The sequence below is a fragment of the Malus domestica genome, chromosome 06 (genome assembly GCF_042453785.1).
Source record: "Malus domestica chromosome 06, GDT2T_hap1".
NCBI lineage: Eukaryota > Viridiplantae > Streptophyta > Magnoliopsida > Rosales > Rosaceae > Malus > Malus domestica.
Window position 1 is genome coordinate 28,963,545 of NC_091666.1, and position 25,665 is coordinate 28,989,209.

At 39.1% G+C, this 25,665-nt stretch overlaps 4 protein-coding genes across 18 annotated transcripts; 3 read left to right on the top strand and 1 right to left on the bottom strand.

Moving 5' to 3' along the window:
* The first annotated feature begins 1,398 nt into the window (after positions 1-1,398).
* On the top strand, positions 1,399-6,745 carry LOC103437631 (protein STICHEL-like 2). Of its 12 annotated transcripts, none has more exons than XM_008376116.4 (9): positions 1,399-1,685; positions 1,884-1,978; positions 2,261-3,941; positions 4,045-4,264; positions 4,579-4,749; positions 4,891-5,079; positions 5,277-6,021; positions 6,102-6,158; positions 6,318-6,745. In XM_008376116.4, exons 3-9 carry the CDS (start codon positions 2,355-2,357, stop codon positions 6,328-6,330), a joined length of 2,982 nt encoding a protein of 993 aa, XP_008374338.3. In that variant the 5' UTR covers positions 1,399-1,685; positions 1,884-1,978; positions 2,261-2,354; the 3' UTR covers positions 6,331-6,745. The 12 variants fall into 12 exon arrangements, with proteins under 12 accessions (XP_008374338.3, XP_070679823.1, XP_028959757.2 ...); XM_070823722.1 differs by having other exon boundaries at positions 4,579-4,728; XM_029103924.2 differs by having other exon boundaries at positions 1,401-1,685; positions 1,822-1,978.
* A 9,919-nt stretch (positions 6,746-16,664) lies between these two features.
* Positions 16,665-23,156, top strand: LOC103437634 (probable Ufm1-specific protease). 4 transcript variants are annotated; one of them, XR_011582369.1, is made up of 14 exons: positions 16,665-16,949; positions 17,057-17,419; positions 17,939-18,207; positions 18,340-18,427; positions 18,544-18,719; positions 19,635-19,725; positions 20,046-20,171; positions 20,290-20,337; positions 20,427-20,503; positions 20,693-20,781; positions 20,898-21,009; positions 21,095-21,253; positions 21,326-21,625; positions 21,774-23,156. XR_011582369.1 is itself a non-coding variant. In XM_008376123.4 (13 exons), the coding sequence occupies exons 1-13, from the start codon at positions 16,769-16,771 to the stop codon at positions 21,553-21,555; spliced, it is 1,953 nt and encodes a 650-aa protein (XP_008374345.3). In that variant the 5' UTR covers positions 16,677-16,768; the 3' UTR covers positions 21,556-21,664. The 4 variants fall into 4 exon arrangements, 1 of the variants encoding a protein (XP_008374345.3); XR_011582368.1 differs by having other exon boundaries at positions 16,677-16,949; positions 21,095-21,197; XR_011582370.1 differs by lacking the exon at positions 21,774-23,156 and having other exon boundaries at positions 16,677-16,949; positions 21,326-21,664.
* LOC103437669 (uncharacterized) lies at positions 21,651-22,960 on the bottom strand. Its single transcript, XM_029103925.2, has one exon. It carries the CDS (start codon positions 22,958-22,960, stop codon positions 21,815-21,817), a length of 1,146 nt encoding a protein of 381 aa, XP_028959758.2. The 3' UTR covers positions 21,651-21,814.
* LOC114824532 (uncharacterized) lies at positions 22,949-25,533 on the top strand. Its single transcript, XM_029101700.2, has 2 exons — positions 22,949-24,220; positions 24,886-25,533. The coding sequence occupies exons 1-2, from the start codon at positions 24,176-24,178 to the stop codon at positions 25,456-25,458; spliced, it is 618 nt and encodes a 205-aa protein (XP_028957533.2). The 5' UTR covers positions 22,949-24,175; the 3' UTR covers positions 25,459-25,533.
* The last annotated feature ends 132 nt before the right edge of the window (positions 25,534-25,665 follow it).

Genomic DNA, 25,665 nt, shown 5'->3' on the forward strand with positions numbered 1-25,665 from the left:
GTTGTTTAGAACATGTAGCGAGAATTTTTTAACAAACAACTAGAGAACGAAAACGAAGTTAGCAAGTTAGTCTTGAGTAGAAACGCCTTCGACTTTGAGTCGTACCCATGTTTGTGTAAAAACTGTGTCAACATGTTTAACTCAAGTAGTAAAGTTGTGACATTTGAAAATGCCTTCAATCCTATACCTAAGTGAAATAATTACATTTGATATTTTACATTGGTGATTCTTTGAAATTCAAATTTCAATCATAATTTTAAGATAAATTATTAAATTCCTTTTAAAAAATTTGAGGAGTATTCAATCAGAATTTTAAGTAATTTTTTAAAGGTTTTTTTTATCCAAAATGGTTCCTAAGATTTGAAATTAATATAAGTGGTTCCTGAGTTTGTCTACTATCAATCTTTTGGTCATTTTAAGAAAAATTCTGTTAAATAAGGACTACAAAGATAAAAATACCCTCAAATTAATATAAAAAAAAAGGGCCAAAATGATTGACAAAAAATTAGGGTATTTGTGTCATTTTATTCTTATTTAATGGAGATTTTTCACAGAAGGGCCAAAATGCTTTGTACAAACTCAAGGACAGTTATATCGATTTCAAATCTCATAGACTAAAGTAAAGAGTTATGCCAATTTTAAGAACCATTTTGACTAAAAAGCCATATCTGAAATGAACGTGTATTAAATTAGGATTTTAAGATAGCTTATTAAAATCTTTATAAATTCGGGTGTATTTAATTAGAATTTAAAAAAAAAATTTATACATCCATATGTATTCAACCTAAAAATTTACTTTAAAGAATTTTAAAAAGTTGACGAATTTGAGGGACTCAAAGAGATTTCATTGTGTATTAGGTATTCATAATTTTTACCTCTTTCTATGAGATTCCATTGTGAATCCTTTAAAATTTCTTAAAATCTTAATCAAATAACCCTAATATTAGTATCACATTGGAAACACACGCAATCAATTATTTTCATATACAGGTATGTCCAAAACTTGGTGCAAAATTTACTATTTTTGTTCCTCAAATTCAACAGGGGCCATGTTACATAAGAGTTTCAAATACTTTTATATTTGTAGTATTAAAAAATCACCTCAATTTACTGTATACTCACAGACTCTCAAATAATTCAAACTTTGCTGACTTTTCCTCCATTTTCCCGGGAAACAAACAGACCAAAATAGAAAAACACGCGCCACCCATGCGCGTGGGAAAAATCCAAAAGGATACCCATCGAAATCTACCGCTAGATACAGCTTTTTCCCGGGACCAAACTAACTAAAACCGCCTAGTCCGAAATTACCAAAAAACCCCTTTCATTGTCTCTCTCTTTCTCTCTCCTCTCTCTGCACAATTGCACATTAACTCTGCAACAAGCAACAGAAATTTTCTGACCAAATTTATGTCTGTCCTCTCCTCACTGTCCACGTCGGCACCTTCCTCACAAGCAAAATGGCACTCCCTAACCTTACCGCCCCTCGCATTCACCGCATTTACAACTCTGCCACTGACCTCCCCTCTACCGCCTTCCCCTACCTATTGCTGCTCCTCCACGGAGCTCAACCACCGAGACCCCCCTCTGTTTTTAGGGTTTTATTCTATTCCGACTTTTGCGCTTGCCCATTTGAAAAATTTCCCAAATTTCGAAGCGGGTGAAGATTAATTTCTAATTCGGAGGTTTGGGTTCGCTCAAACTTTGTCCTTTTTTGTTTGCCTTCGAATATTTTTATTGTATTTTTTGTTTAGATTTTGAATTTTTAGATTCTCTCTTTGACTTTTTTCTCTCTCTACGTCTCTCTCTCTCTCTCTCTAGACTGTGTAGTGGTGAGCTGGAATGGATGATGGTGTTGTGGACTAATGGGAATGGGATTGCAGGTTTTGGTGGGACGGCCAACGGAGTAGTCAGCAGTGAGTTTTTGATGCTTTTTCTTGGGAATGGCTTTCTGGGGTTTTGGTTTTGGTATCCAGAGGTAGGAAGAAAGTGGCTTTTCTGAATTTCATGGTGTTATTCTGTAGCAAAAAGGTGCTGCATTGTTCTGTATTTCGGTAAAAATGCTCAAGTTTTGAACTTTATTCTCTAATATGGCAATGCTGATTGATATATATGTGTGTGTGTGTATGTTCTGTTTCCAGTTTTGTGGTTTATTGTTCTCTGCGAAATCAAGGCTACCGCGATTCTTTACCGGTTTTGTTTATTCGAGTTTTTTCTGGTGTCTTTTTTAAAGTGTGTATTGTTGGCTTGCCTCTCTCAGGTTGGGAATGCAGCTTCTTTTGGGTGCTGAAATTTGAGTTTGGCGGGTGAATTTTGGAATTTCTTTTGAGTTATTGTGTTTGATTGGGAAAAAGATGGATGGGAGGCGACATTCTGTTGATATTCCTATCTCGAAAACTCTTGTGCAACTGAGGAGGGTGAGGTCTTTAAGGGATCCTGATACTAATTCTATGAGCAAGTACTCTGCTTTGGTTGAGAATGTGAACTGGGAAACGAATTCGAATAATGACATTTCTGTGCAGTTCATGAATAGTTTCCAAGGTGGCTCTGACAAACATCGTTCTTTTAGATCAAAGAATCCGGGTCTGTATGGACTAGGAGGGGATTGCATAGATGATTTTGAATTAGATTGTGCTTTAGGAAAATCTAGGTTTATCTTGCATGAGAATTCAGAGTGGATTGGAAGTACAGGGAGTCGTCTGGTTAGGAGCAAACAAGCTGAAGAATTTGATTTTTCAGGATCAGATAAGGAAGATGTGTATGGAAATAAATCCCTCAGTGATAGACACTGCGGCAGTCAAATGGATAAAGGATTGGCCTTGACATGCGTCAACCCTTTGGAGGATGGGGATTATGAAGCAGCTGGTAGATCATTGCATTTAGAAAGAACAGATCAGATTGCATCAAAGAGACAATCACAACGCAAAAATAATGTAAATTCGTTCAGGGAAGTTGGTAATTTTCGTAAAGTTTGCAGTCCATGCCGCTCAGCAAGTGATTCTCTTTCAAGCCATAGTGCATCTTTATTTGTAAATGAAGAGGCCGATGCCATTGATCACAACCGTCCTAGTTGTGAGGTCAACTGCTGCTGGTCAAGAACCCCTCGATTCAGAGGAGCTAACCTCCCTTTCAACGTAGATGAGTTTCCTTTGTTATACAAGAATGCAGATGAGAGTGCGCTTTATGAACAGAAGAGCTTGAAACACATTGGCAATGAAAGGAGTCCGTATCCTAGGAGTCTGAGTCAGAAATTCAGGCCAAAATCTTTTAATGAATTGGTGGGACAAAATGTAGTAGCGAGGTCTCTTTTGGGAGCTATCTCTAGAGGAAGAATAGCCTCGTTCTATCTATTTCATGGCCCTCGTGGTACAGGAAAGACATCTGCCGCAAGGATTTTTGCTGCTGCGCTAAATTGCCTTTCGCATGAGGAGCATAGGCCATGTGGTCTCTGCTGTGAATGTGTTTTGTACTTTTCTGGAAGGAGTGGGGACATCAAGGAAGTTGATTCTGTGAGAATCAATCGAAGAGACAGGGTTAGATCTCTTATTAAGAATGCAGCTATTCCTCCACTTTCATCACGGTTTAAGGTTTTGATTATTGATGAGTGCCACCTGATGCATGGGGAAACATGGGCAACGGTTTTGAATAGCATAGATAACCTTTCTCAACATGTTGTCTTCGTGATGATCACTCCAGACGTCAATGAGCTTCCCCGAAGTGCAGTTTCACGGTCTCAAAGATTTCACTTTCCAAAGGTTAAGGACGCTGATATTGCAAGCAGATTAGGGAGAATCTGTGTTAAAGAGGGTCTTGAATTTGATCAGGGTGCTGTTGACTTTGTTGCTTCCAAATCGAATGGTTCACTTAGGGATGCAGAGATGGTGCTTGATCAACTAAGTTTACTTGGCAAAAAGGTCACAATGGCCCTGGCATACGAGCTTGTGAGTGCTTGGCAGTCTATTTTTATTCATTTATTTACTTTATATATATCGCATTCTATTTATCCAGTATTTACAGGAAAATTTCCCTGTTATTGTAATGCAGATTGGAGTCATCTCGGATGATGAATTACTGGGTTTGCTAGATATGGCATTGTCATCCGACACTTCTAATACGGTAATAAAAGCCAGGGAGTTGATGAGATCTCGGGTTGATCCTATGCAACTGATATCACAGTTGGCAAATCTTGTTATGGACATTCTTGCTGGTAAATGTCAGGACAATGTTTCTGAAGTCCGAAAAAAGTTCTGTAGCAGGCACACCTGTAAGTTGTTTAAGATTGCGCTTGTAATATTGTCACTTACTCCCCGAAAGCTCCCTACACAATTTATACAGGAAATGCAAGTTCTTTGAGCATGCTTTCTTAGACCCTAAGTTTTGTTTGATTTTGGTCATGACTCATGAGTAATGGTCAAGGAAATTAATTATTAATGGTTTTCAAGCAGTCCAACAATTGTTTTGCTGCATTATTAATGTTTGTTGATTAATCGTCGTGCCTTCTGCTGTTAATTACTCTCTGTCATCTCATGATTATATGCTTATACTAAGGTGCTGTTCCCTCAATTTTCTTCCTCGCAGCTGAAGCGGACTTGCAGAAACTGACTTTTGCATTGAGAATATTCTCCGAAACTGAGAAGCAATTAAGGGTGTCCAAAAATCAAACAACATGGCTTACTGCAGCTCTGCTGCAGCTAAGCTCTGTGGAGTCTTCCTCCTCGGATGGAAATGGTACAAAATTGTGTTTCAGAAGTACGCAAGACATTAGCTTGACTGACAAATATCTTCCCTTTAATTCCGTTCGTGAAAGGCTTTTCTTTTTCCATAAACCCTAGTTAGTATGGCTGAACTTTCATATATTTTGCTATTATTCTGATGGTACATCATCCACAGCGGACAGCTTCAAGAATCTTGCCACTTGTTCATGCAAGTTAAATACACCAGACAAGTTGCGCATGCAGAAGGATAGTGATGGAAAGTTGGAAGCCGTATGGAAGAGAGCTACAGATTTATGCCTATCCAATTCACTCAAGAATTTTCTGAAGAAACAAGGAAAATTGTCTTCCTTGCTTCTTGGTCAAGGTACATTCGTCTGGTAATATCTAGTAAATTATCCTTGATCTTCAAATTCTGGTACAAACCACATGAAACATATAAAAAAACCAGAGGAAGATGGAAATCAAGATCATCTCAAATCATCAACTTTATCTTCGTAGTTTGGCTTGTTATATGACATTTATGTACGTGCAATTGTTCTCACCTCTAATGCTTAATTGTAGGTTTAGCAATAGCTGAGTTGGAATTCTGCCATCCTGATTATGTATCAAAGGCTGAGAAGTCGTGGAAGATCATTGCAAATTCACTTCAATCTATATGTGGTTGCAATGTGGAGATCAGGATCAATCTTGTACCTTGTGCTTCTGATTCCAAGTATGCGAAAGTGAAGAAGTCATCTTTGAGGTTGTTCAGCTGTTCCCGCAGAATGCAGCAGAAGTCACAATCATCTACCAAACGTGGAACTGATTCAGACTATTCTGAGTACACATCTGAAAAGCCCATGTTAAGTGACCAACGGACTTTACCTTGCTCCTCTGAGTGTTCTTATAAAAGGCCAAATAACTACAGTGACAGAATGGTGGTGGTAAGTACTTTGAGAAATAGCGAAGGAAATATACTCAGCACAAGGACTGCCTCATCCCACAGATCATTTGAAGATGATATGTCAAAGATACCTGGGTTAGTGGTTGATTCTTCGAAGGAAGAGGGAAGCAACCATGAATTCCAGGTTTTATCTTTTGAAGAACCTGAACATCAACCAAATTGTTTTCCTAGAACTCTGAGGCTTCAAAAGAAGTTCCGTTCGTCAAATGCTTCTCAGACGACCTGTTGCACCAAACAACATAACAAGACTGCATCATCTAGCCTAAGCAAGACATCTTTTGGTACATGTCTCGTGGGAAATGATTCATATGTTTTCTGCAGCGGTGCTTGTAATAACACTGACAGCTGTATAAACGAGAATGTGTAAGTGTTGCTGTAGTCTCCTTTCCATATGTTGGTGCCCTTAAACTTTGGGTTTGAGATTCTTCTTGTCTAAACTGCAGACTGAAGAAGAATTCAGCCATGCTCTGTTGGAGAACCCCATGCTTCACTCGGGAAAGGTATTAGTAAAAAACTACAGGACTGTACTAATCGTATGTTGAAAATTTTAAATTGATTTTTCGTTGAAGTTTTAGGACCAAAAGCAAGGGACAAGATGTTCTTTCACTGCATACTTAACGAGATAAGGTCTGCCTAATTCAAGCGTGTTAAATCTGCAGGCCTTACAGTTGAGACATAAGCGACAACATTTGAACCGAGGGTGTTGGATTCTTCCCTGCGCAACTGCTAAGTAGTTCTACAAAGGAGGAGCACATGAGAAAATAACCATAATTTATCATGACAGTTGCAGAGGAGCTCGAAAGACTTCATATATCACATATTTCTTTTTGTAGGATTATATTTTGCAATCTGCAGCGGTTGTCATTGATGTTATAGATATTTTCTGGACCCGGATTCAGGGTTTTACATAGAGTATCTAGCAAGAACTGTTTCTTCTCCGATCTAGTAAGTGTTTCTTGTTTGGTTTCGTACATGCCTTGCTTACGAAAACAGTACTGTACAACCGGTGTGTACCCTACTAACTCTCGGTCTAGTGGTATTTCTGCTTCCAATGCAATGGAACATTCATTACAACGCCTTCTCGCTATATACATTGTTAAATCAAGGTATCGACCCCCTTTTCTATTGAAATGAGAAAATACAAGCATCGACGGAATGGTAAGGTGCATTTATTTAAGGGTTCTTTAGATATAGATCCTTGCAACTCTTATTCCCTAGATAAAAACCCACTTAATTCTAAACATCCAAATAAAACCTAAATTTGAAAAAGATTACCAAGTAAAAAAGTAATTGACCTATTACTACAAAATATTTACAACTTGTGCCACAATATTCAAATCAAATTAATAAATGTTATTTCTCACCTTAATTATAATGAACAAATAATTATTGCACATACTATTACCCCTAACATATATATATAGAGAGAGAGAGAGAGACACACACACACATACATCAGAAGTATATAGTACTACTATAAGTTCAATATATATATAATTTACCAATATGTACTACTATACGTCTTACCTATATATGTAAATTTATGATTAGCAAATAATATATATTTTGTAGGTAAATTAATAATGAATCAAATAACATTCTTTTATTTTGTAGGTAACTTATTGTTCATATATTATTACATGTTGATGCACAAAATCAGTGAGAACTTTGGTACAACAGAAAGTGTTAAGTTTGTGACCTTCGCTAGATTGCTCCAGTCACTAGTGTGGATAAATATGTAAATGGATAGGGACAGGGAAGCAAACACAAGATGTACGTGGTTCACCCAGATTGGCTACGTCCACGGAGTAGAGGAGTTCTCATTAATTGTGAAGGGTTTACACAAGTACATAGGTTCAAGCTCTCCTTTAGTGAGTACTAGTGAATGATTTAGTACAAATGACATTAGGAAATATTGTGAGAGAATGATCTCTACTTATAGAAGAGAGTTTCTAGTTTCATTTTGACATTGACACGTGTCGTATTGTGATTGGCTTCTGATGTTGACACGTGTCGCGTTATGATTGGCTTTTGATATCGACACGTGTCGCGCTGTGATTGGCCTTATGGTTGTAGGGAAACTCTTCTGGGTTCTTGACGGTATAACGTTGACCGGTGCTCAATGGTTTTGAGATTGGTCAAGTATGGTACAAACACTGCTCCCCTAAGTTCCCGAGTGAGGGAAACTCCTCGGTTGGGGACTTGCAAGATCCAAGCCATTGAGTAATCACGAAACTTCTAAGTACCAAAGTGTGGTATCATTTTCACTTGCCTTATCTGTCTCATACGTAGATGTGGCATCTTCTCTGGAAGTACTTTTCCTCCATCCAGGGGTGGTATCTTTAACTGATGAAGATGCACAAGGTAATGTATCAATTTCACTTGAAGCTTACTTGTAGTTTCGGGCTTGGTCAAGTGCGATACAAAGTGGTACAACTAACCTTCGTACCACCAACCAAATGATGAAAGCAACTCACCATTCATTCCACCTACCAGAAGACAAGTGGTACAACTTGTACATGTGAACTTCTAGCATTCGCAAATAATAAAAAACCCTTAAGCTTGACAACTCAACTAAGGGAGCACTTATGCCCAACAAGAATTATAGTCACCAATAAAGTCTTATTGCAAGCCAACAAAAACTTCAGTGCATGGCATACGAAGATTAAGTTATTCAGCCCTCTTGCATCTGCTTCAAACATTTCCCCTTTGTAACAATGCAAACACTACAACTTGTAGAAAGTTTTACGTACTCTTGATCAAGACAGTGTGAAGCAAAACCAATTTATGGTGCCAACAAGAGCTTCATCAATGGAGGGCAACCACAATTCTCAAAAGCTTCACACACTCTTGATCAAGACAGTGTGAAGCAAAACCAATTTATGGTGCCAACAAGAGCTTCATCAAAGGAGTTCAACCACAATTCTCAAAAGCTTCACACACTCTTGATCAAGACAGTGTGAAGCAAAACCACAACACGCCTTGATTCTAGGATCGGGGTGTGTCAGCCAGGAACTTTCTCACTCCTAAAAATAACAGACTACTTTCCAAATGGTCTGATGAGTTGGCTGTTAAGGATTTTCTGGCTCTCAGTGTTCAGTGTGCAGGTTCTATGTCTAATATGGCCTAACGCCTATTTGCTCGAACCCGCCAAGTTGAATCATTGGCGGCTGAAGTGATAAGTCTCAAACAGGAGATCAGAGGGCTCAAGCATGAGAATAAACAATTGCACAGGCTCGCATATGACCATGCTACAAACATGAAGAGGAAGCTCGACCAGCTGCAGGAATCTGATGGTCAGATTTTACTTGATCATCAGAGGTTTGTGGGTTTGTTCCAAAGGCATTGCCTTCGTCTTCTGGGGTTGTACCGCGTAATGAAGCTCCAAATGATCAACCTTCAGTGCCTCCTCCTTCTGGGGTTCTGCCTAGTACTGAGGCTCCGAATAATCATCCTCTGGTGCCTCCTCTTTTTGGGGCTCTGCCGACTGCTGAGACTTCTCCTGAGCAACCTTTGTGAAAGCTCCCTCTTGTTTGTTTATTTTGATTCATGTATATGTTCATATTTGTAACTTATCGGAGATATCAATAAACAAGCTTTTCTTCATTTCAACGTATTGTATTAAATACACCAAGGCCTTCTTCACTACGTTGTTTGAATTTTTCCTTTTGTTGAAACTTGTATGTTGAAGCTTTGTGAGTGGAGCATGTAGGTTGAGGTAGTGCTCCCTTAATTTCCCGAGTGAGGAAAACTTCTCGTTTGGAGACTTGAAAAATCCAAGTCACTGAGTGGTCGTCAGACTTCCGAGTATCAAGATGCAGTAGCATATGGTAGGAGTCCCTCAAGTCTCCGGTCGAGGGAGTTGATAAATGAGGCATTTCCTTTCTAAGTGGTAGCCCAAAACTCATTCATATATATTTGTTATGAAAGTTGTTAGGCCCAAAGAAGATGAGGCCTAGGCAATTTTTATTTATTTTTTCGAATTTTCAAAGTTTTGAATTTTCGAATTTCTGAATTTTTGAATTTTCGAATTTCTGAAAAAAAAAAAAAAAATATATATATATATATATATATATATATATTTTTAAAGCTTTGTAGGTGAAGCTTTGAGGTTGAAGCTTTATTGGGCATCATGAATTGATTTTGCTTCACACTATCTTGATCAAGATAGTGTGAAGCTTTTGTAGGTGAAGCTTTTGTGTTGAAGCTTTGTAGGTGAAGCTTTTGTGGGTCAAGCTTTTGTGGGTCAAGTTTTTGTGGGTAAAGCTTTTGTGGGTCAAGCTTTTGTGGGTCAAGCTTTTGTGGGTCAAGCTTTTATAGGTGAAGCTTTTGTGGGTGAAGCTTTTGTGTTGAAGCTTTTGTTTGGAGTTGAAGCTTTGTAGGTGAAGCTTTGGAGTTGAAGCTTTTGTTGGGTACCATGAATTGATTTTGCTTCACACTATCTTGATCAAGATAGTGTGAAGCTTTTGAGAATTTGTAGTGGTCCTCCATTGATGAAGCTTTGTTGAATTTCCCATTTTTTTTTTTTTTGGGAAACTAGAAATTTGAAAATGTGGGAGAGACAACATATACAAATTTTGCTTCCACACTGTTGAGCAAGAGATTGTGATGCAAGGCACACCTTGTAGTAGTCGAAGGTTTGGATGAACCATATAAATTGAATTTGCTTCGAAGGTCTGAGAATTGTAGTTGCCCTCCATTGGTGAAGTTTTTGTTGGCACCATAAATTGGTTGTGCTTCACACTGTCTTGATCAAGAGTGTGTGAAGCTTTTGAGAATTGTGGTTGAACTTCTTTGATGAAGCTTTTGCTGGCACCATAAATTGGTTTTGCTTCACACTGTCTTGATCAAGAGTGTGTGAAGCTTTTGAGAATTGTGGTTGCCCTTCATTGATGAAGCTCTTGTTGGCACCAGAAATTGGTTTTGCTTCACACTATCTTGATCAAGAGTGTGTGAAGCTTTTGAGAATTATGGTTGAACTTCTTTGATGAAGCTCTTGTTGGCACCATAAATTGGTTTTGCTTCACACTGTCTTGATCAAGAACATGTAAAGCTTTTGAGAATTATGGTTGTCCTCCATTGATGAAGCTCTTGCTGGCACCATAAATTGGTTTTGCTTCACATTGTCTTGATCAAGAATGTGTGAAGCTTTTGAGAATTGTGGTTGAACTCCTTTGATGAAGCTCTTGTTGGCACCATAAATTGGTTTTGCTTCACACTGTCTTGATCAAAAATGTGTGAAGCTTTTGAGAATTGTGATTGCCCTTCATTGATGAAGCTCTTGTTGGCACCATAAATTGGTTTTGCTTCACACTGTCTTGATCAAGAGTGTGTAAAGATTTCTACAAGTTGTAGTGTTTGCATTGTTACAAAGGGGAAATGTTTGAAGCAGATGCAAGAGGGCTGAATAACTTAATCTTCGTATGCCATGCACTGAAGTTTTTGTTGGCTTGCAATAAGACTTTATTGGTGACTATAACTCTTGTTGGGCATAAGTGCTCCCTTAGTTGAGTTGTCAAGCTTAAGAGTTTTTTATTATTTGTGAATGCTAGAAGTTCACATGTACAAGTTGTACCACTCGTCTTCTGGTAGGTGGAATGAATGGTGAGTTGTTTTCATCACTTGGTTGGTGGTACAAAGGTGAGTTGTACCACTTTGTATCGCACTTGACCAAGCCTGAAACTACAAGTAAGCTTCAAGTGAAATTGATACATTACCTTGTGCATCTTCATCAGTTAAAGATACCACCCCTGGATGGAGGAAAAGTACTTCCAGAGAAGATGCCACATCTACGTATGAGACAGATAAGGCAAGTGAAAATGATACCACACTTTGGTACTTAGAAGTTTCATGATTACTCAATGGCTTGGATCTTGCAAGTCCCCAACCGAGGAGCTTCCCTCACTCGGGAACTTAGGGAAGTAGTGTTTGTACCATACTTGACCAATCTCGAAACTATTGAGCACCGGTCAACGTTATACCGTCAAGAACCCAGAAAAGTTTCCCTACAACCATAAGGCCAATCACAGCGCGACACGTGTCGATATCAAAAGCCAATCATAACGCGACACGTGTCAACATCAGAAGCCAATCACAACACGACATGTGTCAATGTCAGAATGAAACTAGAAACTCTCTTCTATAAATAGAGATCATTCTCTCACAATATTTCCTAATGTCATTTGTACTAAATCATTCACTAGTACTCACTAAAGGAGAGCTTGAACCTATGTACTTGTGTAAACCCTTCACAATTAATGAGAACTCCTCTACTCCGTGGACGTAGCCAATCTGGGTGAACCACGTACATCTTGTGTTTGCTTCCCTGTCCCTATCCATTTACATACTTATCCACACTAGTGATCGGAGCAATCTAGCGAATGTCACAAACTTAACATTTTCTGTTGTACCAAAGTCCTCACTGATTTTGTGCATCAACATTTGGCGCCGTCTGTGGGAATCGACACAAAAAACTATGTCGGTTTTCTTTTATTTTTTCACCTCCGCCGTGAATCTGCAAAACACACAAAGACACAGACAGCTATGCTCCGTTTCTCCAACAATTTTCAAGAAATGGCACATCTTTTTACTTCTTCTCTCACTCTCCACCTCCACTGTTATTTCCTATAGGCCTTCAGGCACCAACCATCACTCCCACCCGACGCTCTCGTCCTCGTTGCCTTCAAATCCAAAGCGGATTTACACGGCGCCCTTCCATTCTCTTCCAACGCCACTGCCGTACAGTTTTTTCTGTGAATACGACTATTTACCGGACAGACGTTCAGTGGACCGGTCCCGCCTCTAAACCAGACCACGCTCCAAACGTTCAATGTCTCCGCAAACAACCTTACTGGCGCAATCCCCGTCACTCTGACTCTGCTGCGGTTCGGTGCTTCATCCTTCTCGTGGAACCTAAGCCTCTGCGGCGAGACTGTGAATAAGGAATGCAACCGGATAAGATCCTTTTTTCGGCACAACTCATGTTCATGAAGCTTCGCCGCCCACGAGGGCGCTCGGGCAGAGCAGTGTAGAAAATATCCACGGCTTTGAGTTGACTCAGCCGATTCATAAAATCCCAAGAAGAACCGCCCTCATTATAGGGTTTTCCATTGACGTCTTCGTCTTGATATGCTCGTTCCTGCGCGCTCCCCTGTTTCACAATCACGGTGAAAAAACAATTCGAATCCGTGATCGGACTTTTCAGCCCGAACTTCGACCCGACTTGGAATAACAGCCTCCTTCTCCAAAATTGCTCAGCGTCGCAAAACAGCTGCATCATTCCCGTCGATTTCGTTCAGAAGCAGTTTCAATTTAGAAAGCTGCAGGTCCAGCGCCGTTAACATCATCTGCATGTCTCAGATACAGGTCCTTCGGGTCGATTTCGGTTCAGTCGGATGGGGAGTCGCCGCTCTCGCTGGATTTCGAAACGGTAGAGTTGGGATGAAAACTTAAGGGATTCTGTGATTGCGATTCGAATGCCACGGGTACTCGAGTAAAGCTCGTCGAGATGACGGACGAGTACCAATGCAGATGCATTGATGGTTTCGACAACGACGACTTCAATCATGGGTTGGGCTGCCGGAGAAATGGAGAGACAGAAAGAAGTACGCTAGGAAAAGAAAAAGGAAAAGCAAGTCTGCAGAGAGGTGGAGAGACATAGCGGGGTGCAAAAGGAAAAGAGAAAAAAAGAAAAAGAAAAAGAAGGAGTGATGGGCATGACCAGGCTGTCCAAGAAAAACAAGTGGAGTTAGCCTTCTAGTTTCGCCAAGAGACAGAGACAGAGACGCAGTGGAAAGCAAAAGGAAAAGAGAAAGAAATTGAGTGGGAAAAGCAAAAGCAAACCAAAAAAACAAAAGCAAGGAATAAACATCCCACCAGAATGATGTAATTTATTTTTATCTTTTGGAGACATCTGTATAAACCCCATCAAAGGGTAAAAAAAAAAAGAAAAGGGCAAGCCCAAAATAATGGGCTACAATGTCATGTGGAGGGCGAATACGCATATGCCCAAAAGAGCCAGACCAAAAGTACGCCCAGTACTCCACAATTATTCGGCAACCTGTCGCTATTACCACCAACCAGGTGATCAAAAGTACGTCCAGTACTCCAAAATTATTCAGCAACCTGCCGCTATTACCACCAACCAGGTGATGAAATATACAACTTGTACTCTAATATCATTTGGCAACTAGCCATTCATGCCACCAACCCGGTGATGAAATGTATAACCCATACTCTCCTTCATGCCACCAACCAGGTGATCAAAAGTACGCCCAGTACTCCAAATTATACTTGAGCATTACTCATGTCATTCATACATAAACATTCATGAGCATCACTCATGACAATCATACATAAACATTTATGACCATCATTCATGTCAACATTCATGAGCATCACTCATAACAACATCCATGAGCATCACTCATGTCAATCAACAGAAACATTCATGAGCATCACTCATGTCAAACAGCTTCAAAAACTTCATTTACGGAGCTCTAGCTTCAAAAGCTTCATTTACAGAGCTATAGCTTCAAAAGCTTCATTTACAAAAACTCCAGCTTCAAAAGCTTCATTTACAGAGCTCTAACTTCAAAGCTTCACCTACAAAGCTTCAGTGCAGGGTATATAAATACCACCTCCGAACAACCGCCACTTCGGCCCATACATGGATTCAATTTGAAGTCTCCAGCCAACAGACTCTATTGACCGAAGACTTGGGGGACTACATTATGTACCATATATTGGGCCTCAACTAGGCCTCATGAAAAATACTTAGGGGACTTAGCCCATTACTTATGTATTGATAAACGAGCCCTTATTCTATAAAAGGGACTCCCTCAGTTTCATTAGAGAGCACCCATTATTCATATACTGAGGAGCGAGCCCTTATTTTATAAAAGGGACTCCCTCACCATCATTAGAGAGCAACGCCGCCAGCTGAGCAACCGCCTCGCCGCGAGCATCACTCCTAACCCATCACTTATGTATTGAGGAGTGAGCTCTTATTCTATAAAAGGGACTCCCTCACCACCATTAGAGAGCATCGCCGCCTACTGAGCAACTGTCTCGCCACGAGCATCAACTCTAGCCCATCATTTATGTATTGAGGAACGAGCCCTTATTCTATAAAAGGGACTCCCTCACCATCATTAGAGAGCATCAACTTTAGCCCATCATTCATGTATTGAGGAGCGAGCCCTTATTCTATAAAAGGGATTCCCTCACCTTCGACGCCATAAGCCGAGCCAACCAAGGCAACATAAGCCACGAGCCGAGCAGCCTCGCAGCATGTGCTACTTCTAATTGAGCATCATTTCAGATTGAGCACCGCCTCATATCAAGCATCAGTTCAAGACAACATCTAGTTACTTCGGCCCACACATGGACTGAATTGCAAGTCTCCAGCCAAAAGACTCTCTTGACTGAAGACTTCTGGGACTACTGTTTATACCATATTTAGGGCCTCCGTATTTAGATCTCGTACAAATACACAGGGGACTTAAATGTAATTATGTAATAAAGGAATGGGCAAATATGTAATAAGTGAGAAGCCTTTATTCTATAAAAGGACTCATCGCCCTCACAACAGGGCGAGGCCATTTCTTAAGCCTTTTCACCCTTCTCACATCCCCTCTCATATTCAGAGGTTCTCTCCCTCACCTCTCAGATAAATACAAATATCAGTGTGGACGTAGCCCAAACCTTGGGGTGAACCACGATACATCTTGTGTTACATACATTTCATGCAGATTCACGGTCGGATTTACGTTGTTCCAAGACCTCCGGTTTTGTGCATCAACACTTGTATTTGACACATTTTATTATTATAAGATATGTACAAATAATAGGTAAATTAACTTCGAATCAAATAACCTTGCTTTTATTTTGTAAGTAAATTAATTTTGAATCAAATAGCATTCTTTTGTTATGTAGGTATTTTATTTTGTATTTATCAATATCATATATATATATATATATATGTATATATTTGACACATTTTATTATGTAGGTAAATTATTTTGGTTGTATTTTGCATATATTAGGTTTGTTATTATGTAGGTAAATTATTTTTCATGTATTTTACATATCTTGGGTAAATTATTTTTTTAAAGCAATCTAACATTTTAAAATTTTAATAGTAGGTGCACTATTTGAATCAAATGATTTTATTTTTTGTAGGTCAATTATTTTACATGAATTTTACATATATATATGTATATATGTGTATCTGAAATAATTTACCTACATTAATATGTAAAATATAATTTTATTAACTTAATTAAGCATGTATAATAACATATATTAGACATGTTTTATGTTATTATATATTAGGCAATGAATTTATAACGTTAGTGGTTTTTTTTTTTTTTGTAAAGTCATTAATTCTTCCTTACAATCTGCATGACATTAATTATGTACATCAAACATCCAAATATGGTTTATCAATAAATTTAAAAAAAATTCAAATAGGGGTGTTTTAGGCATTCGGAATTTATAAATGTGTAAAGTCAAACATAATTAATGAATTTGTTGATGTGAAATCTAGTCAATGTGTTTTATTCAAGTAAAAAACCTATGTTGGGTTTTATGTAGAGAAAATTAAGTTTTAAGGGCTAAAGTTATATTTTCAGTTTATTTAAATCTTTGGAGAAAAAAACTTTTGGGGTTTTAGGTGCTCAAAAGTTGAAGTTCTATAAGATGTAACGGTTGTTTGTTCTTGACTATTGATGCACGTAGGTCTCATAATGCATCAATAGTCGAGATTCGCTTACGTGATTGCTTGAGCAATTGGATGTGCAAAATTTCAAAAAGTAAAATGAAATGAAGATGGTTCCACACATATATTTTGTTTATCACTAGATTCTTCTTTGATTTAATTATTAAAAATCGCTTTTGGTTCCATATCAACTTCAAACAATCCCTTGGATCCAATCGCTAAGCCAATGGGCCAAAGTACAACGATTGAACAATTATTGGACCCAAATGGCCCATAAACCCACTCCGATTTTCAGTTATCAAAGTTTCGGCCTCTCCGAAACGGCGGAAGGCAGTGAAATCGGGAAGACGAGAGCAGCTCTGGTTTGAGCAAAGCTCACAGTCAGAGTGAATGGAGAACGTAAACGAGAGTACAAGCGTTCGAGTTCTATGCCCTAAGCTCGTCCTTGACAAGAACGAACCGGGCCTCCAATGGCTGATTGGATCCCCATTTTTCCCGCCACACACCGTCGTTTCCGCCGTCAGATGCATCCACACCGATTCCTCCTCTCCCGACTACCGCAGAGAATCAGGTACCGGAATTCTGTTTGTTTCGCGAGGAAATCGAAGAAATTGAATAAATTTAGTGCTTTCGGGCATTTGCAGTTCGAATTTTGATTAGTTTTCGTAATCTGAGCAGAAGAGCTTCGGACATTACTGTTGAAAGGATTTGAGGTGATCGGAGCATTGGTCGTTGCAAATTCCGGTGATGGAATGAGCGCCGCCGGCGAGGCAATTGCTGCGGCACGAAGGCTGCGGAAGCTGCTCCGCAGAGAAAATGGAAAAAAATTGGATAGTCGACAAGTAATTGGTGGTGTTGCGGATTGTAGGGGCGGTGACATTCAGTTTTTCGTGTCGAAATCCGAGAGCTTGACCAGCTTTGAAGCTGTGAATGTGTTGTATGATGGTCATCCTGAAAAGTATGTTTGGGAGAGGGGCTGTCTGCTCCGGTGTGAGCTTCCGTTTAAGCTGCCAATCTATTATCCAGCTAACAAGCCAAAGGGTAAGTTTTTCGGGTGGTGTTTTTTCGTAGAGTTGTGTAGTTTCATTTGGAAATTTGATTGAGCATTGGTGGTGGTTCAGGCTTGGTTGTTTGTTATATTTGGTACTGTGATTTGGTTTGCTTGTGGATGAATGAGCTACTGACGGGAGCTTTTACTCGCTAAAATGAATGCATAACGATTTCTGAAGCATTATATTATACGAGTCTAGATAGATTGCAGTGTTTCGGGGTGGTGGAACGCTGGTGTGTGGTAGAAGGGTAGATTCATAGACTAACTATACTATAGTTGACCGCTTTAAAAACAAAGGCTTTGTGTAGTGTCTATTGACGAGAATGTAGCTGGATTTGTTCATAGTCACTTTTTTTTTCCCAAAGGCCTTCTCATTCATTTCTGATTTCATACTTGCAATTGGATAAAATTTAGCCGCGGTTTAACTCTGCCTTTTGGATGAAGAGATCCATGTGCTTTATTGCAAATTGATTTGAATGGTGTTCATTTCTCGTGTACTATTGTATTAGATTCAGAAAAGATGTTTCGGCATGCAACTGAAGCAGTTATTGCAAAATTCAAAGATCCAAAGGCTGCGTACTTGGTAGAAGCATTAAGCAAAACATCTGCCGAAGTACCCCAACCTGTCATCCTCCGCGGTGTAGATTTGGATTTTGACACAGATCTCTCAAATGTCAAACTTGCGGGAGAAAGCGCTCAAGATTCTGAGGCTGGTCTTTTGTCATGTTCCCACTTCTGTTTAGAAAGTAAAAAAAGTGCACGGGTATATTCTGTTGAGGTAGGACAAAGTGAAAGTGATTGATTGCTTATTTGAGATCTTGTAATTTTTCCCTTGGTAGTTTGTTTAAATCTTCTTTTAGCAATAACAGTAAATATTAGAATTCAGTTTTTGAATATCTTTCCTGCTTAGCATGCAGATAGAATCCAAGTAAGCATTCTGCTGAATAGTTCGGATAAGTCAGAAAAATCTACGGCACCCGTTGCAGAATATTTTCCAGGTATTGCTTGCACTCTTAATCATATGAGGTACATATATACATTTTCAAATATGAAGCTTTCTAGTGGAGATTATATTTGTACTCAGTTTAATGGAATTTAAATTGTGTGGTTTCAGCTTTGGAAGAAGCCAAAGTTTTGGTGGTCGATTTTAAGCTAGAAGTGCTCTGCTATTCAGCCAAGGGTCTCCCACTGAAGCATGCAGTTTCAAAGTTATTGATCCCGGGGTTGATTGATCAGTTTAATTTAGTGGGAAATACAGTCCTACCCAACCTCTTAGCACAACATCCTCAGGTAAGGCAAACCATATCTTGTATAATATCATATGGATCTCTCGTTCTTACTATCCATCTAAATACTAAGGGCTGGTTTGGTATTGCTGTGCTTTGAAAAAAAGCTGCTGTGAGAATAAGCGGCTGTGAAATAAATCAGCAGAGTGTTTGGTAAACTTTTTTGTAAAAGTGCTTTTGGAAAAAAAAAACAGTCTAATAGTGGGTCTTTTCATTAAAGAAGCACTGTAGCTCCGTGTGCTTTGAAAAAAAGCCAGTTTTCCAAAGCTGCAAATAGCAGCTTCAGCTTTTTCCTTTGATTTCAGCTTATTCCCACAGCAGCTTCCAAAATAAGCCATTTTTTTTCAGTTTACCAAACACCTAAAACCCTCACAGCTTTTTTTCATGGGTGCTTTTTTTTTAAGCACCTCACTCCCAAACTAGGTCTAATTCAACCAGAAAATTCAGAAACACAAGATTAATTCTAGTACAAGCGAGTAATTTCCGTTCCACGCTCTCTTTCCATGTGCATGCTTTCTGCTACTGTAATTCATAAAGACATCATCTGGCAGAAGGCCAATTGTTGATTGTGAACCCTTAAAATTCACACTTTGGGTTTACCAAGTTCTTTTTACTAAGAAACTAGTTTCTTTTCTTCTTTATGTATGAAAAGGTCCAGTCTTATTGGCATTATCCTCATTCCACTGTTCAATTTTCTTACTTTATTTGAAATTTACACTGTGCTTGTGCTCCCATATCATATAATTATGGACTAGCACATATGTGCACATGCTCGAAAACCTTAAGCTTTGTCTGGACATTCCGTAGCATCTGATGCCCGCTCACAGAAATATTGAATAAAAAGCTAGTACAGTGATTAATGATTATCAGAACAGCCAGATCAAACTTCAAGTAACTATTTTGTTTGTTGCGTTTGCAGCTACATCCATATCACTTTAGCCCTCCTGGTGTTCTGCATCCGATCACTGTTGTCTATGAACTCAACTATGGGGAAACAGAAATGAAGCAAGGTACGCAGTGGCAAAGATCAAATTTTCTTCCAAACAATCTACTTTTGAAAGAGTACTAGTCTTAAAACAAAAAGGTTAAGATGCTGTTAAGTGGCTCGGGCTCCTCACAGAAAACTTAGAGATTGTTTTTTTTATCATCAAAATAAACACTCACATCTCTTTTATGATTAAAAAGTTGCTTTTGCTTCAGTGTTTGTGAATGTGGTAAAGGTAGTATTATTTCTTAGATGGATAGATTTTTAGAGAGGAAGCTTATACAAGTTTCTTTTGTAATTTGCTCTTGGAATTAGTTTTCTTAATCTTGCCATTGCTTTCTGCAGTTGAAGTTAGAAAATCTTTACACTTAAGACTGGGTTTACCTTTTGATCGTCCTCTTCTAAGAATTGCCAACGCTCTCGATATCTCTACATCGAGGGATGTTGTAAGGAGTGATGCAAAGTGGAAAGGTAAACCATTTTCCATTGAATAGGCAACGTCATCCCGTCTCCATAAAGAAACGTTTTCTTTTTCCTTGGTTTTTTTGTTGGTAATAACTATTTTGATACAATTCTATGGTAATTTCAGGTTCTAGTTTGCTCAAAGATGTACACGTTGGGATTCCAAGCAGTGGCGGTTGGTGTCTGCTCTTGTTTCTTTGTTTATTCCCTTTCCCTGCCTTCTATTAGCGGGATTTTGCTTGGTAATCTTATGTCTTTATGCAGTTTCTGGGGGCAGTGTGTCTTTGGTGCAAGGCTCTTATGAATACTACCATTATCTACAAGATGCCTTTAATGATTCGGTAATGAGCGATCTCTATACCTAGTATTCGTAATATCTTGTCGAGAATATACATTAAGCTGCGGTTAGGTTGAATTTTCGTTATGATTGAATTAAAGCCGTCTAATAGTTCATTTCCCGGAGTGCCCGTCTTGGCCTTCTATGAGTTTGAAATTCAGTTATGTCAACTGTTGTTTCATTTCCTTGCTAGGGTTGGGGTTGTGCTTATCGCTCTCTACAAACGATCATTTCATGGTTCAGACTCCAACACTACACATCCGTACAAGTTCCTTCTCATAGGTAAAAGATGTGCCAAGCACAGGATTTGCTTTGCCTTGGTTAATTGTTTCGCTTTCTTTTCCAACACCTCATATCGGCATCATATAATTTCATCTGACAAGCCAAAGTGATATTAGGGAAATACAGCAGGCACTTGTAGAGATTGGTGATAAAGATCCTTCTTTCATCGGGTCACACGAATGGATTGGCGCCATCGAGTTGAGCTTTGTCCTGTACAAGCTATTGGGTGTAAGTACCATCAATGTGGTTTACTGAGAATTTCTCAAATAAAACGCACCGGAGTTTAACGAGATTAGTTTCTTGTATTGAACAGGTTAGTTGCAAAGTCATGAATGTCCGATCTGGTGCTGAGCTTCCCGAAAAATGTCGAGAGCTGGCCTTACACTTCGAGACTCAAGGAACACCTATTATGATTGGTTAGTTCTACTTCTTCCCCGTCCCGTAAACTTGACGCTTCTCTGGATGAAAGATGGTATGATATTTTGCAGAAACAATTGATGAAACACGAAATGATAGCCTCTTATTATTCGATGTATAAATGCAGGTGGTGGAGTTCTGGCATATACGCTATTGGGAGTTGATTACAACGAAGCAAGCGGAGATTGCGCGTTCCTAATACTCGATCCTCACTACACAGGCAGTGACGAACACAAGAAAATTGTAAATGGCGGATGGTGCGGGTGGAAAAAGGCTGTTGATAGCAAGGGAAAGAGTTTCTTTTTGCATGATAAGTTCTATAATCTTCTGCTTCCACAGAGGCGTAATATGGTTTGATCTATACAAAAATCATCATCGAATCTATACACCCTGTTATGAAATGTAGCATCACATCAAGCAGCAACAGGTATTTAATCTATACAAAACGATCATGTTTAAGCACTAATTTTGAAATTATGCTAATCATGTCTAAAATCTTCCTTGTTATGCAATAAAAATACAATAGAAGTCAACAGCGATTTGACATCTAAATTCTAACCTATCAACAAGTGCAGATAATACAACGTTCCGCAGCAGCAAATCTCTTTCATCCTCTTCAATTCACACCGGTGGTGGTGGCGGCCGCAGCAGAAGCAGCCTGATCGTGGTGAGGAACTTCATCATACGCGCCAGTCTCCTCATTGTATGAGTACCAAACCCCAGATGCAGCAGAGCAAAATAGTCCTGTGGATGGATCGTAATAGTACCCCAAACTGCTGCTGTAATAGTACCCCGAATTCTCATCAAACACATAATCATTCTGCCCTTCAGACGAACCGGCTCCTGCTCCGTTAGAATCCGAGGGTCTAGCAGCAGCATTAGCATCTTCTTCATCATCATCCTCACCAAACATATCATATCCATCTCCAGCAGATTCACCACCATTGTTGTCATTCCCAACTGGCGCGGCCGGGATGCCTTCGAGTCTTGCCCTAGCTAAAGTCTCGTACCCTTGAGCCTCCCTTTCGAAAATCTCCTTCTTCTCATGATTCACATCGTACTCCCCGTGCTTGTCCATCAGCGTCACAGCGTCCTCAGTCAGCTGGTCGAAAACCCTCTTCGTCTCCGGTGACATCTTCACCTTCTTGTCCCCCTTCAACCTCCTCAGAGCCTGCAACACCGTTTCGCCTTCCTCGAGCACGTCGGCAATGCGCCTCTTAATCTTCCCAATATCTTCATCTTCCGGTGGCAAATCCGCCGCATCATCTTCGGTTTTCGGCTTGGGAACATGTAATTTCGTAACCCCAGCTTCAACACTATCAAGCCAAGCATCCTTCACGCGATTCCCCTCGGCATACTCCACGAAATTCCCCTCGGCATCGAAATACCCCTCTTTCCTCTCCTTCTCTAAGTTGAAAGGGTCCATCTGAATCCCGTCGTCCACGAAGTTGTCGTAATCCAATTCCTCGCCGTACGCGACTTCCGCGGCGGAGACATCGTCGCCGATCCCGTCGTCCCCGAACCGCCGCCGCTTCTCGCGCTCTTTGGCGGCGAAACGGGGGTCCGGAAACTCACCCCCGATCTCGTCGTCGTCCTCGTCGGCTCTGCGTATCTTCACGGGTTCGTCTTCCCGTTTCGCCTTCTTCCCCTTGGGAAACTTAACCTTCCTTTCCGCCGTGGGTCTGTCGGAATCGGAATCGGAGTCGGATAGCTCAGGGATGGGGCGCTTGCGATTGGATCGCGACGGAAGATCTGGTTCCATTGAAGAGATTGGAAGCAAATCGAATCAAGACGGAGGTTTTTGGGATGGTGTAATTACTGACCGATATTTGTGTGTGTTCTAGAACGTTGAGACGGTGGTAGAGTAGGGGTTTTGTGGAGATTTTCTTATTTTTTTATTTTTTTATTTGAGAACATCGATATTTTTCTATTAAAAAAATAAGAGTTCGGTTAAATCATATAATAAGCACATACGTAACATATTATTAATAAAAAAAAGATAGAGGGATGTGACACATAATTACCGTTCATGTTTCGTGACACAAAAAAATCTATCGTTTTTGTGAGGAGGATTTCTTTTTACATGGTTTTTGGAATAAAATTTTAATTTTTCTCTTCTAATTTATTTGATTTTTTAAAATAAAATAATTTTTACTAATCATATAGGCAAATAAGGTTCGTAAGAAACAACAATATTTGGCTACTCAAATATGAATAGGAACTCTTACTTAAAATTTCTCAAAATTGTTTGTTGTCAATTTATAAAACTTCGTTTTTATAATCAAAACCATTCATTTTATAAATCACTCTATAAAGATCGTCTTTGTAAAAAATCAATTAAAACTAAGGTCATTTAGTCATCAAACTGTTTAAAAACAAATGAACGGTATTGGTAAAAGTATTACGAATCGTCTATGTATTTACTACAATAAATTGACTAAACGACCTTATTTTTAATTTATTTTTTCAGAGATGATCTTTACAGTGTGATTCATAGTATGAATGATTATGATCATAAGCACAAAGCTCTTAGATTAAAACACTAAGGGTGCGTTTGTTGCGCCGGACTGTCTCGGACTGGACTAGCTGCCGGGACTAAGCTGGACTGGCTTAGACTGGACTAAGCTGGACTAACTTAGTGAAGCGTTTGGTGCAGTCTCGGACTAAGAAGCAGGATAAGAAAAACAGTACTGTTCACCAAATTTGTGTTTGCTTAGACTAGGACTACAAATTTTTGCCATTGTGTAATAGAGTAATGCTACAAATCTCATGATATGGGTTAATTGGAGCATATTTTTGCCATGTATATTATGAATCTTAAAAAAAATTGACAATTGTTTTGTTTCTATTACCTGCTAATAGAATTGGGTTTAATTTGCAAATGTAGCTTGATTTAAACTCTATCACCCAACAGAAGAAATATTTTGCCTTAACTGAATTGCTAGCTCTCAGTGGGTTTGAGTGGAATGAAGAGAAAATGATGTTGGCTTGTGAGAAAAGTGCGTATGACGAGGCTACGAAGGTTTGCGTATATCTGATTGTATTTTTTGTTTTATCTGATTGTGTTTTGTTTTTAGAATCTCAGTTCCTTGATTAATTACACTGAGTTCAAAATCTCAGAGTTAATATCATCATCTTCTTAATTACGAATCAGGATAATGCACTAACAACATACATAGAAAAAGAAAAACCTCAATGGGAGGTAATTCCAAGTTCTTTACTGACACCATCACCATACACTCAGAAACCACTTGAAGCTAGATATTAGAAGGATTACAGTGCACATAAACAAAAACTGAGACTTGTATGAAAGACATAGCTTTTTAAATACCAGCTCTTTCATACTGTAAAGAAAAAAGAGTTATGACAAACTTATAGATGATCTGTTGATCTGCCAGCTTGTGTGGCAACATAAAAGAGTATATATATATATGTATATCTTTTCGGAAAGGTTCACCCATCATCCCTCTGAAAAAAGGAAAAACTTAACATTATTTTTTTGTTTTCCATAGCTAGCACACGTCAAAACATCCTGCCCTGTCCATTATTAATTGTTCTGCCTCTTGTCCTTTCTTCAAAGATCGATTTTTCACTTCTTCCTCTTTACGCTGCCCTCTTCATCCTGTAATAGACCAAGAATTAATATATTGTATTACACGTCTTGTGTTTTGTGTTTTTTTTTTGTAGGGTAAAAAGGATGCAAGTGGATTGTACGATAAGCCTTTTCCGCACTACCACAGTTTGGGAGAGATTTATGCAAAAGATCGTGCTATGGGTGCAAATGCTGGTAACGCTGATGACGATGAAGAAGAAGTTAGACTTGAAGATGCCAATGTCAATCAACATGAAGGTGAGGATGAAAGTGGAAATGACTTTGATACTTCTTTCTCAGTACCAAATACCCAACAACAAAGGAATGCAGAAAGTAACACATCAAACATTAGTCGCAAAAGGACAAGAGTAGCGGATGAAATGGCCAAGCAATTCTCTATTATGGCTAAAGCTATAGCCGATGTGGGACCTAAGATTGATGGTCTAGTTCATGCACTGTCAACCGATATAAATCTGACCGAAATGCAACAAAAACTTGATAGTGAGTTGACCAAAATGGAGTTTTTGTCTCCCATGGATTTATTTAAAGTCACTAACTTCTTGGCCAAAGAACATGACCTTTTGAGGGTGTTTTTCAACATGTCTGATGAAAGGAAGAGTGCATATGTGACTACTTTGTTGCAGACTTGGATGCATAACGACATCTAAGTGATGGTCCAAATAATGTGAATGCTAGTTTTTTGCTATGACGTGCTTACTGCCATAATGACATATCAGGGAAAATTGTGAATGTTTTGTAAATCTAATGACTTATTAGATGACACCATAATGGTGAAGAACTACTTTTTGTTGGTATTATGATGTTTAGGCAGGTTAAGAATATTTTGTTGACAATCTGATGTGTAGGCAGGTTAT

What these genes read in the sequence shown, in the direction of transcription:
- LOC103437631 (XM_008376116.4), top strand. Translation starts at nt 2,355, where the DNA reads ATGGATGGGAGGCGACATTCTGTTGATATTCCTATCTCGAAAACTCTT. An exon ending in TGGCCCTGGCATACGAGCTT is followed by an intron (nt 3,942 to 4,044) that starts GTGAGTGCTTGG and finishes ATTGTAATGCAG; the next exon opens with ATTGGAGTCATCTCGGATGA. An exon ending in TTCCTTGCTTCTTGGTCAAG is followed by an intron (nt 5,080 to 5,276) that starts GTACATTCGTCT and finishes GCTTAATTGTAG; the next exon opens with GTTTAGCAATAGCTGAGTTG.
- LOC103437634 (XM_008376123.4), top strand. Translation starts at nt 16,769, where the DNA reads ATGGAGAACGTAAACGAGAGTACAAGCGTTCGAGTTCTATGCCCTAAG. An exon ending in CACGGGTATATTCTGTTGAG is followed by an intron (nt 18,208 to 18,339) that starts GTAGGACAAAGT and finishes TTTCCTGCTTAG; the next exon opens with CATGCAGATAGAATCCAAGT. An exon ending in GTACAAGTTCCTTCTCATAG is followed by an intron (nt 20,782 to 20,897) that starts GTAAAAGATGTG and finishes AAGTGATATTAG; the next exon opens with GGAAATACAGCAGGCACTTG.
- LOC103437669 (XM_029103925.2), bottom strand. Translation starts at nt 22,960, where the DNA reads ATGGAACCAGATCTTCCGTCGCGATCCAATCGCAAGCGCCCCATCCCT.
- LOC114824532 (XM_029101700.2), top strand. Translation starts at nt 24,176, where the DNA reads ATGATGTTGGCTTGTGAGAAAAGTGCGTATGACGAGGCTACGAAG. An exon ending in CGTATGACGAGGCTACGAAG is followed by an intron (nt 24,221 to 24,885) that starts GTTTGCGTATAT and finishes TTTTTTTTGTAG; the next exon opens with GGTAAAAAGGATGCAAGTGG.